Raw genomic sequence first — 20,800 nt, forward strand, 5'->3', positions numbered from 1 at the left:
AAAAATAGTTGTTTTTAGGGTTTGTTTGAATTTTGCTTAATGGGGAGCAACACTTAGTATAGTAGAATTCCACATGATTTTTAAAACAACAATTAGAAGAGGATCATGTGAAACAGTACATCTTTTATTACTAAGAAGTTTGATTGCACAGAGCACTAAATTATTAATTTTTATAATCAGGACCAGTTTCTCTTTTTCCTTTCAGTAACTTAAAGTACAAGCTCATATTCAGTTCAAAATCAAAAAATGGGCGTAAGACCTAAATAGACATTTCTCCAAAGAAGACATACAGGTGGTCAAGAGGCACATGGAAAGATGCTCAACATCACTAAATATTAGAGAAACGCAAATTAAAACTACAATGAAGTATCAACTCCCAGTGGTCAGAATGGCCATCATCAAAAAATCTACAAACAATAAATGCTGGAGAGGGTGTGGAGAAAAGGGAACCCTCTTACACTGTTTGTGGGAATGTAAATTGATACAGCCACTGTGGAGAATAGTATGGAGTTTCCTTAAAAAACTAAAAATAGAGCTACCATATGACCCAGCAATCCCACTACTGGGCATATACCCTGAGAAAACCATAATCCGAAAAGACACATGGACCCCAGTGTTCGTTGCAGTACTATTTGCAATAGCCAGGTCATGGAAACAACCTAAATGTCCATTGACAGATGAAAGAAGATGTGGTACATATATACAATGGAATATTACTCAGCAGTATAAAGGAACAAAATTAGGTCATTTGCAGAGATGTGGATGGACTTACAGTCTGTCATACGGAGTGAAGTAAGTCAGAAAGAGAAAAACAAATATCATATAATAATGCATATATGTGGAATCTAGAAAAATAGTACAGATGAACTTATTTCCAGGACAGGAATAGAGACACAGATGTAGAGAACAGATGTGTGGACATGGGGGGGAAGGAGAGGGCAGGATGAATTGGGAGATTAGGTTTGACATAAATACACTACCATGTGTAAAATAGATAGCTAGTGGGAACCTTCAGTATAGCACAGGGAGCTCAGCTCAGTGCTCTGTGATGACCTAGATGGGTGGGATGGTGGTGGATGGGAGGGAGGTCCAAGAAGGAGGGGATATATGCATACATATAGCTGATTCACTTCGTTGTACAGCATAAGCTAACACAATATTGTAAAGCAATTACACTCCAGTTAAAAAAAAAAAAAAAACTCCTGCATCGATAAGAGAATGGGTTATTTCATAAATCATATTGCTACATATCTGGAAGAAAATAAAGTCAGACATACAACCTCAAAAAAAAATAAATAAATAAAAGGGAAAGCACATCACTCCAAAAAGTTTTCCACATATTTTCATTTTGATAATGGACTGTATATTTGTTTTAACTTACCTCTTAAAATCTTGCTTGAACCCACACCTTCATAAATATTTAATACATCTGTATAATATGTATTAAAATAATCAAAGTTCAGTTGAATGGAAAGTCCTTGGTTTACACTAAATTAAAAGCAAAAAATAGACTATTACACTCTTAACAGTTGGCACAACTCAATGTATTCTAGAATTTGAATGTATTTTTCTAATTGTGATAAAGAATATGTAACATGGGATAGACTCTCTTAATTTTTTAAATGTATGGAACAGTATTTTTAACTGTAAGCACAATATTGTACTGCAGCTCTCTTGAACTCTTTCAACTTGCATGATTGAAACTCTATACCCACTGAACAGTAACTCCCCATTTGTTCTCTCCCAGCCTCTGACAACCATTGTACTTTTTGACTCTCTGAGTTTGAATACTTTAGATGCTTCATATAAGTGAAATCATGCAGGATTTGTCCTCCTGTGACTGGCTTATTTCACTTAGCATAATGTTCTCAAGGTGCAACCATGTTGTTGCCTATGATAGGATTTCCTTCTTTTAATGACTGAATAATATTCCACTGTATATATAGACCACATTTTCTTTATCTATTCATCTGTCAATGAACATTTAGGTTGTTTCCACCTCTTAGCTATTGTGAATAATGCTGCAATGAACATAGGAGTGTGTATCTTTTAGAGATCTTGACTTCAATTCTTTGGGATAAATACCAAGAAATCGGATTGCTAGATCATATGGTAGTTTTATTTCTTATGGCTTTAGGGAGCCTTCATACTGTTTTCCGTACTGACTACACCATTTTGCATTCCAACCAACATCACACAAGGGTTCCAATTTCCCCACATCCTCACCAACATTTATAATGTTCTGTTTTTTTGGTAATGGCCATTATGATTTTGATTTGCATCTCTCTGATGATTACTATGTTGAGTGATGCCCTTTAGCCATTTGTATGCCTTTTATTTTTTTTTGAGCAATATCTATTTGAGTCTTTTGCCCACTTTTTATTTGGTCTATTTTGCTATTGAGTTTTGTAGGAGATCCTTATATATTTTGGATATTATCCCCTTATTAGATATATGGTTTGCAAATATTTGCTTCCATTCCTTAGGTTGCCTTTTCATTCTGTTGTTTTCTATTGTTTCCTTTGCTGTATAGAAGGTTTTTAATGAGATATACTGCCACTTGTTGACTTTTGCATTTGTTGCCTGTGCTTTTGTTTTCAAATCCAGGAAATCACTGTGAAGAGCAATGTTATGAAGCTTTCCTTTTATGTTTTCTTCTAGGAGTTTTATGATTTCAGGTCTTATGTTTAAGCCTTTAATTCATTTTGAGTTTATTTCTTGTGTATGGTGTAAGGTAAAGGTCCAATTTTGTTCTGCAACTGAATATCTAGTTTTACCAACACCATTTGTTGAAGAGACTATATTGTTTCCCCGTTGTGTAGTTTTGACATCCTTGTCAAAGATAATTTGACCGTATATGTGTGGGCTTATTTGTGACCTCTCTATTCTGTTTCATTGGTCTGTATGTCTATTTTTATGCTGGTACTATACTGGTACTGATTACTGTAGCTTTGTAATATATTTTGAAATCAGGAAGTATGAGCTTTGTTCTCTTTCTCAAGATTGTTTTGGCTATTTGGGGTCCTTTGTGGTTCCATATGAATTTTAGGATTCTTTTTTCTTTTTTCTTTTAAAATCATTGGGATTTTGATAGAGATTGTGATGGATCTATAGATCATTTTCAGTAGTATGGACATTAGTATATTACATTATTATATTTTAACAATATTAAGTATTCTAATCCATGAACATGAGATGTCTTTCCATTTATTTGTCTTTAAATTCAGTCAATAATGTTTTATTATTTTCATTGTGTCTTTTACCTCCTTGATTAAGTTTATTCCTAAGTACTTTATTCTTTTTACTGCTATTGTAAATGGAACTATTTTCTTAATTTCCTTTCTGGATGATTAGTGTATAGAAACACAAGTGATCTTTCTATGTGGATTTTGTATCCTGTAACTGTGTTGAATTATTTTATTATTTCCAACAAGTTTTTTTGTGGAATTTTATGGTCTTCTATATATAAGATCTTGCCACCTGTGAACAGATAATTTTACTTCTTCCTTTTTTGTTTAGATACATTGCATTTTTTTTTCTTGCTTAATTGCTCTGGCTAGGACTTCCAGTACTAAGCTGAATAAGAGTGGTGAGAGGGGGCATCCTTGTTTTGTTCCTGATCTTAGAGGAAAAGGCTTTACTTTTTCATCATTGAGTATGATATTTACTCTGGACTTTTCTTGTATGACCTTCATTAGATTTAGGTAATTTCCTTCTATTCCTATTTTGTTGAGTGTTTTTTATCATGATAGGGTGTTGAATTTTGTCAAAAGCTTTTTCTGAATCTGTTGAGAAGATCCTGTGATTTTTAGCCTTCATTCCGTTAATGTGGTGTATCAAATTGATTGATTTTTATATATTGAAACATCCTTGCATTCCAGAGATGAATCTCACTTGGTGATGGTGTATAATCCTTTTAATTTTCCATTGAATTTGGTTTGCTAGTATTTTGCTTAAGGATTTGTGCATTTATATTATCAGGGGTATATTATCAGGAATGTAGTTTTCTTTTCTTGTGGTGACTTTGGCTTTAGTATCAAAGTGAGTGTTCCTTCTTTTCCAATTTTTGGAAGAGTCTGAAAAAGATTAGTATTAATTCATCTTTAAATATTTGGTAGAATTCACCAGTAAAACCAGTGGGTCATGGTTTTTTGTTGGGAGGTCTTTGGTTACTGATTCAATCTTCTTACTAGTAAATGGTCTGTTCAGAGTTTGTATTTCTTTATGATTCAGTCTTAGTAGATTGTATGTTTCTAGGGATTTATCCTTTTCTTCTAGGTTATTCCACTTAGCACTTCTTTTTCTCTATCCTATAAGATTTGGTATGTTGCAGTTGTTGTTTTTTTTTAATTTGCTTCAAGATATTTTCTAATTTCCTTTTTGATTTAGTATGAGATCCATTGACTCTTCAAGAGCAATTAGAACGTTGCAAGTTTCTTTTTCAGTGGTGTCTAATTTTTTGCTCTCTCTGGTGTCTGTATGTGGCGCTGCACATTCTCTGGTCCTACCACAGCAAGTCACCCAACTATATCTTGTTCTCTGCAGCCACAGGCCATGCAAATTGTGCTGGCTCATCAGCTCCACATTCATGCAAGACATATACGCGTTGCTGAGGAAGCTCTTGAAACAGTTAGAATGTTGGAAGCATGCTGCACTTCTTTCTTTCTATCCTTAGGGAGAAGCCTTGAATTGTGCACCTTCTCCCAATTGTATCAAGCCCTGCTGGCCATAGCAAGCTGTACCCACTTCTCTTTGTTCTCAGTATCTCTCAGGCATCCAAACAATACCAGTTCCATCACTTATCCATATGAGGTGAGACAGAAACTCGTCCCTCAGGCAGCTCTTGGAAAAGCTGGGACACTGGATGCATGTTTCATCCTTCTTTTTCCTTCCAAGGAAGAAGTAGTGAGTCAAGACTTGTGCTGAGCTGTGCTGTGCTGGGGAAGGAGTTGATGGAGGGTAAAATGAACTTGATCTTCTTGTCCATTTCAGTGCAGCTGTCCTTGGCTTTGTGTTCACCTGGGGTATGCAACTTCTTAACTGAATTCTGGAATTCTCATAAATGTCTTTTGGTTCACATTTCACTGTTAAATCGACATATCTGTGGGGGAACAAAAGCTGAGGCTTCTTGGCTACAGAATAATTCCTATCTCATTATGCCAGCATCTGTATGAAAATCTCCTATGGTGTGATTTAGTCATGGCATATTGAAAGCTGAGAACACCCTCTATATACATCCTTTGTGCTAAATCTTGAATAAAATTTGGATCAGTTGCTATATATTTGACCTCCAAGCTCTCAATTTGGTTGACCAATCCAATCATTATGATCATCAAAATAATCAAATTGCCAATGGCTGATCTACCTTATGCTGAATGCTCTGTGGGGAAAAATGTTCAAATTTTAATTTTCAGTTTGGGGAAAAGGTGTCTAGGGCAATGCCTATTTATAACTCTACTGTCTCACTGAAGTGTAGCATCAGAAATGTGAATAATTCTTTAGTGTTTTGGAGGTACAAGGTTCCCCTGAACTCTGCAAAAAGGAGGAAGGCCAAACAATTAAAGCAGAGCATGGATAATGTTGAAGCTGGCTGAATACTGAAAGGGTGGATAATAGGGAGAGATCTAGTCTCCAAAGCCAAGAAGGAGACTGAGAAGATACTTGGCTTCAGAGGCTGGCTGCGGAGGCAGCTGATTTAACCATGGCTCCTGCCCAGGGGCATGGCAAGTTTGGATTTTCGGTAAGTTATCAGTAGTACCGTGATCAGTTGGTAAACTGGGGACATTCATCACAAATGTAGTTAATTTTGAAACTCTAAGTTTCATGGTTGGGAAATGTCCATTTGGGGCAAGACCTGAGGTTTGGCAAACGTATTAGATTCCTGATGAGGGGCTGGAGGCAGGGCTAAGGTTTAGTCTTCAAGGAGCGGGGTTGACAACACTGCAATGGCAGCAACTAGCAGGGGAGGATTAAAAGACATGTAAGCAGTAACCCAAGTTTTTGGATCTGACCAATGTTTGCTGCCAGGAAGGTGAGGTTAGAACAATGGTGGGTTGTTTTTAAAAAATATTGACACAGGGACCTCAACCCTGGATATCAGATTCCATGGTTCTGGAATGGATTTGGGGATGTACATTTTTAAATACTCCAGGAGCGATTGTGATGTGCTCTCAGGTTTGAGAGTCACTGGAGGAAGATAGGCAGATGCAGAAGATGCCACGCTCATGGGCTACCCTCAGATGTATTTAGTAACCACAGGAGGTTGACAGGGGTGGAAGGAGATCAACGTGAGGGAGCAGGAGATACTCCCAGCCCAGACTGAGAGAAGGAGAGAAAAGCAGATGATGGCAGCTGTTTAAAAAAATTCTACCTCCGTTAGGTCTCTTCAGCCATGCGGAAAGTGAGCCTGCTAGTGAGAACTTTAGGAAATCCAGCATCAAAACTGAAGAAGACAGAGGAAGAAGAAATAAGCTGCCTTCAGGGATGATTTCTGTTATTTTAATGAAAGTTTTGGTGTCTCCAGGCAAGAAAACAGTGAGGTTTTTTTGGTTGTTGTTGTTTGCTTGTTTGTTTTGTTTGTTTTTTTAACAAGTGATGTTGTTTTCAAGAAACTAAAGGATGCAAGAGGAGCTTCCTAGGAAACTTTGTGTTCAGAAGCTGTTTACTTTTTCAAAATAGATAATTGAAAGTAGAGGAGAGAAATGAGTGCATACTTTTTTCTACTTTCTTCTGTTTCAGAAAACCCAACTTATTTGCAATAAAACAAAGGCATTTATAAAGGTGAGATTAATTGGAGAATATCATATCTGATGTTTTTATAATATTAACCACAATTACCTTCTGAAATTTTGAAGGAAAGGGTAATTTCCTAAATGTAATTTTTATATTTTACATTTTTGTATCAATAGCTACTCTTTTTAGAGTCCATTTTTACTGAGCATATAGTAGAGTGCTAAGTGTTTTACATTCAATATTACTTTTCATAATGACTTTGACCCCTGTAGTTAGAGATACTGAACTCTATAGATGCAGAAATTTTGAGTCTAAGAGATTTAGTTATTTGTCTGAGATCACATACCTTGAATCTGAAGAAGCCAGATTTGAAGCCCATGCAGACAGTCTCCAGTGCTCACATTCTCCATCACTGACACTCTGCTACATGTGGTCTTAATATAATCCCAAAATATAGCTTAATTGCATCTTAACCATTTCTCCACTAGTTATTCGGTCTTCCAAGCTTGTAAGAAACATTATTGTCTTTACCCCTCTTTGATCACCATTAGGAAAAACAAACCATCAGGTCTAATGCATCTCTAATGTAGTAATCAGTTTTGAGAAGAAAATACACTTAGATTATTTATATAATTTTAAATCATAATTTTATCATGAAGTACAGTATTTATTTATTTTAGATTCTATAGGTTTTAAAAATCATCCCTAGATTAATGGTGGATTTCTTAAAATAGTTTTAAAAATTAAGTGATGGAAAAGGAAGTAAAAAGTATAGAACCATACAAATCTTTAATTAACATAGTGTGATTACTACATAAATGATATTATGTACTATTATAGCAAAAGTTTATTGTGATCTGCTTATAAGACCTCCCTGTAGTTTTGACCTAGCTCTACTAAGAAGTGGATTGAACAATTAAATTGTCATTATTTAGTATTAATAAAATTCCAAAGATCACATGAAGAAATCACTGTGTAGTTAGGAATGTAGATCGGTTAGAATTCATTTTCTTTCCATTTTCAAAGGAAGTAATTTAAGATTTTTCTAAGTTTTTCTGCTGACATTTTAGGTAAAGAATTGAATATTTTTCATTTTTTTATGAACAATGTTAATAGCCATTTATAAATGCTTCTCTTTAAATATGATGTGATTATATTAGAAACGATATCCTCTAAATTTTTAAGTTTTCACTTGACAAGAATTACCTAGAACTGCCATTTTAAATACAAAATCTTATCCTTGGGACACAAGTAACATGTTGTTTAGAGCATGAAAAAAAGGAAATTGTGCTCTTAGTTATATCACATGACTTACATGAGGCTGAGCTCCAAAATAGAAACTATTTAAGCAGAACAAGATGTTCTTGGTTCCCTGAATAATGCCAAGTAAATGTGTTTAGAACAATCTTCCCTTCATACTTCATCTCATCTCTGGAATATGTCTACTCAGGAAAACAACTCTTGTGAGTCTTTATGGGGCCATTTCCTATCATTTGTTTGGCAAGAACCCAAAGCTCTGTCTTTTAACTTTCTTTAACCAGCTGTTATAATGATTCCCCATTTTCTAGTGAGTTATCACAATGATTAAAATAAATATATAGTAGGTCAGATTGGGAAACCATAATCCCATCCAGCTGTTAAGAGAAATGAACGAACTAGAATGCATTTCTCAAAGTGAATTCCACAGAGCACTTGTGCTGAATGTTCTGTGGGGAAAATGTTCAGTGGCTTAATAGAAAATATATATACAGTTGACTCTTGAACAATACTGGCTTGAAGTGTGTGGTTCCACTTATATGTGGATATTTTCAATAAATGCATACTACACAAACCATGGGGAACCATAGAACAGAGGGCCAACTGTAATGTTATATGGGGATTTTGACTGCATGGGCTGTTGGCGCCCCTAAGCCTTCTGTTGTCAAGGGTCAACTGTATATTTTGGGGGAAATTTACTTGCATCTTAACTTATTTAAGGCTATGAGAAGTCTTGTATTTTTAAAAAAATTATAATGAGTTTATTTCAGAGCTCCTTATATTTATTCTAGAACAAATGATCTTTACCTTGAAATATCTGAGAGAAACATTAAGTACTACTCCTCTGTGAAAAATGTTTAGGCAAATGTTAAGGTAGACCAGCTATCAGCAGTTTGATTATTTTGATCATCATAATGATTGGATTCGTCAATTGAATTAAGACTTGGACGTCAAATATATAGTAAATTAACTAAGTGTTATTCAAGATACAACAAAAAGGATGAGTATAATGGTTTCCCATCTCTTGATCTGCCATGACCAAATCACACCATCGGAGATTTCACATGGATGCAAGCATAATGAGAAAGGAACTACTCTGTAGCTAAGATGCAGCTAAGTGAAATACAGTTTCTTGTGACACACAGACATACAGGCATGCTGTTAATTTTGGCAGCATTTGATTTGTGCCAACCATATGGAAAAAAAACTATCTACAAAGCCCAATGAGATGGTCCCATTTATTGTTCATAGGGCAAAATTCCTTTTTAAAAGTTTAAGAATGAGAGAGAAATTTCTTGGACAGGATATCAGTTGGGAAGGCTTTGTTTCGTAGTTAATGAAAAAAATTGTCCAAAAAATAAATACATTACTAAAGATGGTAAGACTAACTGCATCAGAGAAAGACTTTATGACTTAAGAACATGGAATAGAAGATGGTGTATTACCGTATAATCCACCGACAAACAACACTTGGATTAGAAGACTTTGGATAATGGGGAGCTTCGAAGGACCCAGAAGATCCAGTCAACAAAAATCTTCCATCACAAGCTGTGGCTGTGAAAAAATGGCAATTAATGTTAGACAAAACAATCTTGGAAGGGTTTCTCAAATGAAATGGGATTCAAATTGCCTAACGAACCTTCATAGACTACTCGTGACTAAACCTATACGAGGTCATTTCACAAAACTAAAATGATCGAATGGAAATAGATCAGACTTCGTGTTTTAAATCTATTATCTATTTTCAAATACTCTTACACACCCCATTATAGACCCTTTAGAAAATCATTCTATTTTTAAATACCCATAGCTAAGTTGCATTTTTAGTATATTCTTTTATATTTGTAAGAAAACAAATATATCTGAATTGTAAACTTCTAATTTAAAGAAGCAACTATTTTTTGTTTTATTTTCCCCAATAAATTGGAGCTAGGGTGAACCTCCTCTATGCGTACTAAGTGATACGTCTCCCTGAAAATGATCAGAAAATGGCCAGGCAAATGATACATATGGTGCAAGGGGCCTGAAGAGATCCTTCCATTCAATCTACTGCACACAACTTTTAACTTTCATCACTTTTGCTCCTTTTGTATGGACTCACAATCTAGCTCAGTATTTTCATTCAATATTCCTGAGTGTGTTTTTCTTTCCCATGACAACTCATTTTCCTCTTTTAATTCTTGTAGCACATTTATTTCATGTACTTCTCTTACATCTCCTTAATGTCATGAATTACTAGTTGTCTTAATTTATATCTGAGTCATTTTCTACTAGATTAAAATCTTGAAATCATGAACTAGGAGTCATAATTTGTAGCTTTTTATTTTATACTTGCTATGTATAGTATGCATTAAAAATAAAACTGATTTGATTTTCACAATCTTTAGTTTTTCTTAGGTTATTTTCTATATTCTTACTACTGTTGACACCATAATTCTAGAATAATGACTCCTGGAATGTGTCCTTTTTCTTTTGGTATTTTGTTTATTCCTCGTATGTCAGAAGTGTTGATAGAGGGCAGGGAAATCAAGGAAATTTATCAAAATTAAATTGCTGCCCTGGGAATCTGAGTGCAGAATAAGCTAATCCTAAGTTGATAAATGGAAAAACCCACTGTAACATTACACAGTAATTCTGCCAAGTTATAAAACACAAGCTATTATATGACATCAAATATTTTATGTGAACAGAAGAAACAAATGGAAAAGCACATAGAAATCTTAGTAAAAATCCCACATTTTGGTTGGCTTTTTGCTACTTTTGGTGTATATTTTTAAAAGGCATATAAGGTAGAGGCATAAAAAAAGGTAAATAAATTTTAAGATTCAAAGTCCGTTTAAGAATAATGTCCTAGGAATTAATTGCATTGGATTATGGATTGGATTATTATAGCCCAATTCCCAAGAAAAAAAAGAACAAATTAAGAACAAAAAAGATAATAACCCAATATCATAGACTTCAGGAAATTAAAGAGAAAAAATTGTGACTTGTTGAGAGATTTGAATCACTTTATGTGTAATACTTGCTGGAGCAAAAAGGACAATTAAGGCTAATTTGTATGATTTGAAGATAAACAGTAAAATATATGTCTGTTCAATGCAGAGCTAAATCATCTTCTAGTTGTAAAAAAAATCTCCTTCTTCACTGTTAACTCTCTGCGTATCACAAACCACGCCAAATAAATGAGACAATTAATCCCTTAACTTCAATGACCATAAAAGTAAGAATAGTGTCTGCTTGTATTTTAAGTGATATATGGAGCCTTTTAATCACAGTTTGTCAAGAAACATGTGGGCTCCAAGAGTATAGGCAGTGCAAGAAAATCCACTACTATTATAAGTAGTTTATATTTAAACTATGACACTTAGGAACACAGTAAGGAAGAGCAATCAATCCTACCAGCCCTAAAATACAACTGTTAGCGGTGGTGGAATGTTTATTATGTGCCAGCATTGCTCTAAGGTCATTATATAAGTATTAATGTCCCCTTCACCACAAATTTATGAAGTTTTAGGTGGGGAAGCTGAGGTACAGAGCGGGTAAGTTAACTAACATAAGTTCTTCCAGCTTACAAGGGATGATTCAAAGCCAGGCAATACCTAATATTAGCCTAATACTGCAATATATAGAGCTATCAGGGTGACATCACTCAGTCCTTGAAAAGCAGGATGTGTGTGTGTGTGTGTGTGTGTGTGTGTGCGTGTGTGAGAGACAGAGAAATTTTAAATGAAAAAAGAAACAGAAAATTAAAAGAATTTCGTCATGTCCAGTGTTTTTAAAATTAGAATATAGATCACGTTTGCAACACCACTTCACAACAAACAGGAGGGAGCAAAAAAAGATAGAGTGAAAAAAAGGGAACAAAACAAGACCGGTTTTAGAATTTGTAAAACCTATTTGCAAAGCTGGTAACACTTTAGTAATTCTTCACATCCACTCACTACATATTCGGGGGGAAGATATCAACAGCTTTGGGCTGTACAATGGGGGTCATACATTTCCAAAAAGCTGAGTGATGACCCTGGTGGCAGAGATTGTTGTATGTTTGCCATACCCTTATTCAGTCCCTTTCTAGGTACATGACTAGACTGCATATCCTAAAATGGGTCACGTGACAGAGTCTGGTTAATAAACTATAGTGAAAGTGATTGTGTTTATCTCCAGATATGATTTCTAAAAAGATCTTCTATAACATTTTTCCATTGTCTCTCCGCAGGTTGCAAAGGATCCAGGGGAGAACTTGGCCCAGAAGGGATGGTGGAGGAACCAGCATCCTGAATGCCTGCAGAGCACTGCCTCTTGCCATCTTTCTTGGACTATAACGTAAGTGATAAATAAACTGTAATTGTCTTACATTGCTAAGATTGTTTATCATAATATTTAGCTTGCCCTTAAGAATATGATCAGTTTGCCTGTTCAATTTTCTATGAAGTTGCTGAGTTTTAGTGCAAATGGATAATCTACAGGTCTAGTTCTGCTCTAAAAGGCCTCTGGGAATTCCTACACTTAAGTAAAGATTAAGAAGAATATTCCTGAACACATTTAAAATAAAATTACAATAATATTGAACTACTTATAATAGCAAAATTCAGAATGCCAAAATATTATCATTTCAAGATATAGGTTTGTGCTGGGGACTTTCTCGTACATTCTTTCATTTAATTTCAGGATATTTCTGGAGAACCTAATGGTACATGTCATGAAGCTGGACAGACTTTTGGCAAAACAGATATAACCCAGCCATGGCTGAGTAGGATTACTGGGTATTCAGGATTATAATTTTTGACTACGAAGTGCTTTTAAGTGTAGCATCAGAAAAAATTCTCAGTGAGAGATCAATGAGCCTGTCAAATAATATGAGCCATTCTCTTGCACTATCTGAAATTGCCTGTAATGGAATGGGATTCGTATGGGTGTGTTCTTAGGACCCACTGAGAGGGCCCTCTGCTGGCTCAATGTTTATTAGTTGTGTGTTTTCTCAGGGCTTTGAATTCTCCAGGAACGTAAATCAAACATGCTCTCTGCCCATCTATTGTGCACATACCTATAAGGCATGCACATACATTGTGCATGCAAACAATCTATGGAGACACTTGCCAACTTCCAAACAGGCCTGAACATTAGCCTAAAGGCTGTGAGTCAACATCTCTTCTTCTCATAGGTCAGCTAAAAAGTGAACTTTCCTGCTGATGCAATTTTCATCAGAAGAAAAAAACAATTTAAAGAAATCTTGGTGCTGCTATAGTCAGCTATAAGTTGTGAAAACCTAAATAACTAAAGACTAAAAAAGAAGCTGTTTAGGAAGTCAACATTATTATGACTCAATTAATAACACAAGCTAGAATTAGAGCTCACAGCTGGAGGAGAAAAAAGAGATAGAGCAAAGGTCAGTTTCACATAGAGAATTCTCTTAAAATAATCTTTCAGTGAACGTAGATTGATGGACAGGGCTTTCATATAGAAATTATGCTACTAGAAGTTCGAGGTGGTGCTGAGGTGAAGAACTCACAATCATTCATGACTAAATAATAAATAAAACAACTTATATAGGCTTGAAAATCCTAGATGGATAGAGTAATTGATTTGTCCACTTTGTTCCACAACAACTTAAAACTGTTTTTCAAAAATAGATATAATGCTAACTTTAAAACACAAATAAAGAGAATCAAGAAAAAATGGCAAACGAGGATTCAGAGGCTTGAGAAAGTTAGTAACATGGATGGTGAATTGATACCGTTTAAATTAACATAAAACCTCCATGATATTGAAAAATAATAATGCAGTTTGATTATGTCTTTCAGGCAAATTTAGAGAATTCAGTCTAATAGTGAGGTTCATGTCATGAGTTTAGAATGACTAAGAAAAGTAATTCATGGCCTTATGACTTGTTTTAGGACAAGTTGCCACACATAGGATATTTCTATGGTTATGTTTTGATATGCATGGATACTAATTTATTATGAAAATTATAAACTCCATGATAGTAAAGAACACATAATAGGTGTGGTTCATTCTCTGATTATTCATCTTATATATTTTTGCCCATTTAAAGTTATCGATCATCATTATACAGGCTTAAAGGCATGTGTCTCACCTTGATACACATTATTTTTGAAATAAATCAGCATCACCTTTATTACCTCATGATGGCACACTTGTATCACATTCTCTGTGAAAAGGTTTTGAAAACTGCCTGAAAACCATAGCAAAATAGGATGTTGCTTTCTTTTTCTTTGAGTAACTTAGTTATATAAAATAGATTAAAAAATATTCTGTAGCCTACACTTTCTTCCAATATGCTCTGAGTGCACTTCAAAGTATGTAGTTAAACTCTGAAGTTTGAATTTTATCCAAGAACATTTGAATTAGGATTGCTTAGTAGAAGACTCTTCAGTTAAGTTGCCAGTTTTTGAGTTGGTTCTGGGAAACAGAACAACTGCCTGTCTTTTCAAGTATATACTGAGGGGATAGGTAATTTTTTAAACTTCAGTTGGTAATGGAGCATTCATCTTCAATTAACATCAAGCAAGAAGAGCAAAGTGTAACAAATAATAGAAGAACAAAGTGTAGCAAATTATAACTAAAGCCTTTTCACATTTCAGGAACTAATGGTGCTCATGGTCAATTTTTAAACTGGTTGTAAACCACACCAAAAATTGTTCAATTCCTGCTGTTTAATTTTTCAAGAACAAATTATAGGTTAGAATTGTTCAGATAGTTCCTCACATTCCTTAACAATCTGTATGTACATTTATGTGCGAATCTTTCATGTGTATACTACCCAGTGATAAAATGAAGAAGTAAGCCAAAGAAGAAATATGTTTATATCACTTAGAGCCATGTTTGGCATTTAGTAAGTACTACTTAAGTGTTAAATAATAATAATAATAATAGTGATTTTTAAAATTATTAGCACTCAACACAAATGCCAAAATTTGCAAAAAAACACAGATATTTTATTGATCAAACATGAAGATCTTATTTGTAGCTGATTTCCCTTATTCACAGAACTACAACTCAAGTACACTTTTTAATATATCTTTTGTTTCTTTGCCAAAAGGTGAATAAAGGTAACAATCAAAATTAAGGGGTGGTGATTACTGAGTTAGAAACTGTTAAAATGGCAAAAATAAAATGACCAATATTGTGATAAGATGGTGAAAAAATGTTCAAATTCATAATAGTTTGTAGTAGCTTAATAAGGGATGAAAAATAATGCCAGCCTCCTCCCCCAGACATTAACCACAGCATTCTTTCTACACTTGTCGAATGGAATTCTGTTTAATCAATATGCTTAATGTCATGTGATAAAGTTTAGGAAATATTAATATAATTATTTTTTAGATTTTTGTATTAAATTATAAACATGGCTATTGGGATATCTCATTCTCCAGTAGGTTTTGGTACTTGAGGGGTGTGTGTGTATGTGTGTGGTACATAGTGAGGGAGGATGGAAGAGAAGGGGGAAGAGGGAAGGAAGGTCATCACTTACCACAAATTTTATTGTCTTCATCAGAGCCATCCGGACAGTTCAATTCTCCATCACAAAATAAATCAATTGCTATACACTTTAGAGCATCAGCACACAGCCTTGAATCAGGTGGGCACTCTACTGAGACATTTCCTTTTAAAAAAAGATTGGATTTATAAGTTTCCCACATAGTAGATTTAATTTCCAACCAATGAGATATGTACAATGTCTGGATAGTTATTATATATTTTTTGTCATTTAGGTAAGTATATGCTTACTTATAAGCATGTATTTCAATTTCCAAAAGAAATATTTATTTCATTTAATGAATTGATCATTTGTAAAAACTTAGTTTTAAATTTTGAAGAAATGATACATATTTCTTCATAGATGTCAAATATGATGTTTATTTTGTTGATTTTTAACCTCGACAAATCAATGCTACAGTTTGGACATTTAGTCACCAATATTTACACCTCCTAGGCTTGTAATATGTAATGTGGGGCAATTTATTCGAATATGTATCACATCATCTGCAGTATCTAGTAGCCACTTCATTTACTTATAAACTTATCATTTGAAAATATAGTGGCTGAAGTCAAGGTTTGCATACTGCAGAGCAAAATTTGTCAAAGAAAGCTATTTTATAGTAAAATAAAACACTTAAAATTCCCAGCGCATTGAGCATGAGAAACCCAAAGGTTATTTCTGTTCAATATCTCCTTGCTTCTTGGATCAGAGGTTCTTAGGGGGAAAGGTGCAAACATGGCCCTGAAGGGCTCCATGCCATACTCTGGCCATGATCTGATCAATTTGCACCTCTCAGCCTGTCCTGTCCTTCTCCTTCTCCTCTTCCACATTTCTAGATATAGAGATGGACTGAGAAACACATTTTACTTCTAGAAATTGACTTGGAAATTTTAGGTGCGATTCTAAAAATATATTTTTATGCCCACTAGATAAACACATATGTTTTTATTTTTCTAAGCAATGTGAGAATTTGAATATTTTTTGTCTATGATTAGAATAACAATGACAGTTTAAAGTTTTTGGAAAATCTTTAAGCTCAATAACATTTTTTGTTATTGTTCTTAATCTTAAAACCAGCATTGCACTGCCATCTGCTGGGTTTTAAACATATATTTGATTCTGAAATTTCTCCTTATACTCCAAGAAATTAATTGGAGGAAAAAAAGTGCTTCTGTCAATAAATCTGCTAAGGTAATATTTAATTAGGAACATTATAGACAGGGTTGCTGAGTATATATACAACTAAATTGGACTTTTGTAATTGTCTGTAATTAAAGTGGATATAAACCATTGGGAAATTCAAGGATCACCTAACATCTAAAATAGGAAAGGATAAAAACCAGAGCCATTCCCAAATGACAAAATACTCCCCCTTAAGAGAATAAAAAATGATAAAAAATGGTATTGAATAAACACATATGCATATTATGAGATACTCATCAAGAGAGTCCTTAATTGTTGAGTCCCTAATCCATGAAAGGCATAGTGTTGATAGTATTCCATAAATGCTTGATAAATAAATAAATGAGAAAAAAAGGGCATTATTCTAGAAATTCTATGTCTCATTTTAACAGTAGTTAATAGAATTCTAAGTGTTCAGCATCTATAAGAATAGATTTGGGGATATAACTAGGAAAATTATAATTTTGTCTGATCTAATGCTTCTCATGGGAACTTCACTTCCTGATGTTTCATATTTTGTCTGTTGCTTACTGAACTTTATAGATTGAACTTCAAAACCACACTGGCAAGTGACACCCCTTGGGATCTTTTGATCTCATTAATGATCATTCATTCACTCTATGAGTATTTATTTCTACTTATTTGTGTCATGGATTTTTAAGGGATAGAGATAAAAGGATGAGTAAGGCAGAAACTATTCTCATGGAGCTTGGAGTTTAGTTGGAGACTGGTTCCTTAAATAATAAATTTTTTAAATGATGCAGAAAAAAGTGATATGGGAAAAAAGTGATATGGGAACATCAAAGACTGGGTTACACCATGGATTATTTTCCTTCTGAGGCAGAGATTGCAAGCATCTTCACATAAACTAAATTTTGAAGGATGCTTAGAAATGCACAAGGAAGAGAGGTATGTGAAATGTATACATAGTGATATGACAAGAGCATATTAATATATGCAGAACAGAGGACTCTAACTTATCTAGATATTGGGATGTTTATTGAAGCTATGGCAGGAAGGGAGTTTAGTGCCAAATTCTGGGGGACTTCTAAAAAATCTTTTAACATATTAAAATATTTTTCTATAAGCAATGGCATTGAAAATGTTTACATATATATGTGATATGACCAGTCCATGTTTCATAAAGGCAATTCCAGGACCAAGTGGAGAATCATGTGAAGAGAGCAGACCAATTGAGAAACTGTTTCAATGGTCAAGGTGAAAGTTGATGAGGGTTGGAACTCAACTCTTGCACTTGCAGAAGAGATGGGGCATATTCCAATTGCTATTTTACAAGTAGAATTGATGAGCTTTAGTGACCAGATGTGCCCCTGAACAGAGAGTGGTGGCTAAGGGGATGCTAAGGATGGTAAGTACACTTTTGGAGTGGCCAGTTGAATTACCAACGGTCATTAATCATGTTAGTGATTATAAGAGAAACAGCTGGTGGGATTAGAAAATGACTCTAGTTTGAAATATTTTGATTTGAAGGTGGAAATATTATATTATGTCAAGACTGTACTCTGTATATCTCCAGATTCTGGTGTATAAACACTCTTCAGCTGTCTTGGTCCATGAATAAAGAGAATTTCCTCATATCAAAACCAATATGGGGGGGAGACCTTCAAGATGGCGGAGGAGTAGGACATGGAGATCACCTTCCTCCCCACAAACACATCAGAAATACATCTACATGTGGAACAACTTCTTCAGAACACCTATTGAATGCTGGCAGAAGACCTCAGACATCCCAAAAGGGAAGAAATTCCCCACGTACCTGGGTAGGGCAAAAGAAAAAAGAAATAACAGAGACAAAAGAATAGGGATGGGCCCTGCACCAGTGGGAGGGAGCCGTGAAGGAGGAAAGGTTTCCACACACTAGGAAGCCCCTTCGCGGGCGGAGACTGCGGGTGGCAGAGGGGGGAGCTTCGGAGCCACGGAGGAGAGCGCAGCCACAGGGGTGCGGAGGGCAAAGCAGAGAGATTCCCGCACAGAGGATCAGCGCCAAGCAGCACTCACCAGCCCGAGAGGCTTGTCTGCTCACCCGCCGGGGCGGGCGGGGCTGAGAGCTGAGGCTCGGGCTTCGGTCGGATCCCAGGGAGAGGACTGGGGTTGACGGCGTGAACACAGCCTGAAGGGGCTAGTGCGCCACGGCTAGCCGGGAGGGAGTCCGGGAAAAGGTCTGGAGCTGCCAAACAGGCAGGAGACTTTTTCTTGCCTCTTTGTTTCCTGGTGCGGAGGAGAGGGGATTCAGAGCGCCGCCTAAACGAGCTCCAGAGACGGGCGCGAGCCGTGGCTATCAGCGCGGACCCCAGAGACAGGCATGAGACGCTAAGGCTGCTGCTGCCACCGCCAAGAAGCCTGTGTGCGAGCACAGGTCACTCTCCACACTGCCCCTCCCAGGAGCCTGTGCAGCCGGCCACTGCCAGGCTCCCGTGATCCGGGGACAACTTCCCCGGGAGAACGCATGGCACGCCTCAGGTTGCTGCAACGTCACGCCAGCCTCTGCTGCAGGCTCGCCCCGCCTCCTCCGCACCGCTCCCTCCCCCCGGCCTGAGTGAGGCAGAGCCCCCGAAGCAGCGGCTCCTTTAACCCCTTCCTGTCTGAGCAAAGAACAGACGCCCTCAGGCGACCTACATGCAGAGGCAGGGCCAAATCCAAAGCTGAACCCCTGGAGCTGTGCAAACAAAGAAGAGAAATGGAAATCTCTCCTAGCAGCCTCAGGAGCAGTGGGTTAAATCTCCACAATCAACTTGATGTACCCTGCATCTATGGAATGCCTCAATAGAAAACGAATCATCCCAAAATTGAGGCGGTGGACTTTGGGAGCAACTGTAGACTTGGGGTTTGCTTTCTGCATCTAATTTGTTTCTGGTTTTATGTTTATCTTAGTTTAGTATTTACAGTTTATTATCATTGGTAGATTTGTTTATTGATTTGGTAGCTCTCTTCCTTTATATATATATATATATATATATATATATATATATATATATATATATATTTCCTTTTTCTCTTTTTGTGAGTGGGTGTATGTGTATGCTTCTTTGGGTGATTTTGTCTGTATAGCTTTGCTTGTACCATTTATCCTAGGTTTTGTCTGTCCATATATTGTTTTTTTTTAGTATAGTTTTTAATGCTTGTTATCATTAGTGGAGTTGTTTTTTGGTTTGATTGCTTTCTTCTTTCTTTCTTTCTTCTATTTTTATTACTTTTAATTTTTTAAATTTTTAACAATTTTTTATTTTAATAATTTTATTTTATTTTTTTCTTTCATTTTTTCATTTTTTCTCCCTTTTCTTCTGAGCCGTGTGGCTGACAGGGTCTTGGTGCTCTGGCCGGGTGTCAGGCCTGTGACTCTGAGGGGGGAGAGCTGAGTTTAGGACACTGGCCCACCAGAGACCTCCTGGTTCCACATTATATAAAATGGTGAAAGCTCTCCCAGAGATCTCCTGCTCAATGTTAAGACTCAGCTCCACTCAATGACCAGAAAGCTACAGTGCTGGACACCCTATGCCAAACAACTAGCAGGACAGGAACACAACCACACCCATTAGCAGAGAGGCTGCCTAAAATCATAATAAGGTCACAGACACCCCAAAACACACAACCGGACACAGACTTTCCCACCATAAAGACAAGATCCAGCCTCATCCACCAGAACACAGGTGCCAGTCCCCTCCACCAGGAAACCCACCCAACCCATTGAATCAACCTTAGCCACTGGGGGCAGACACCAAAAACAACAGGAACTATGAACCTGCAGCCTGCTAAAAGGAGACCCCAAACACAGTAAGTTAAGCAAAATGAGAAGACAGAAAAACACACAGCAGATGAAGGGGCAAGGTAAAAACCCACCAGACCAAACAAATGAAGAGCAAATAGGCAGTCTACCTGAAAAAGACTTCAGAGTAATGATAGTAAAGATGATCCAAAATCTTGGAAATAGAATGGAGAAAATACAAGAAATTTTTAACAATGACCTAGAAGAATTAAAGAGCAAACAAACAGTGATGAACAACACAATAAATGAAATTAAAAATTCTCTAGAAGGAATCAATAGCAGAATAACTGAGGCACAAGAACGGATAAGTGATCTGGAAGATAAAAGACTGGAAATAACTATTG

The 20,800-nt window shown here is 36.0% G+C and overlaps 1 protein-coding gene across 1 annotated transcript in view; it reads right to left on the minus strand.

Annotated features, from left to right (window-relative positions):
* The window catches only part of TMPRSS15 (transmembrane serine protease 15), a 136,134-nt gene that overhangs the window by 92,516 nt on the left and 22,818 nt on the right, over positions 1-20,800 (minus strand). The window contains exons 6-8 of the mRNA XM_059922230.1: positions 15,482-15,613; positions 9,435-9,543; positions 1,382-1,488 (exon numbers count right to left, since the gene is read on the minus strand). Coding sequence (XP_059778213.1) covers positions 1,382-1,488; positions 9,435-9,543; positions 15,482-15,613 — 348 coding nt within the window. The remainder of the gene's footprint in view (positions 1-1,381; positions 1,489-9,434; positions 9,544-15,481; positions 15,614-20,800) is intronic.

This window comes from Balaenoptera ricei, chromosome 4 (genome assembly GCF_028023285.1).
Source record: "Balaenoptera ricei isolate mBalRic1 chromosome 4, mBalRic1.hap2, whole genome shotgun sequence".
Lineage (NCBI taxonomy): Eukaryota > Metazoa > Chordata > Mammalia > Artiodactyla > Balaenopteridae > Balaenoptera > Balaenoptera ricei.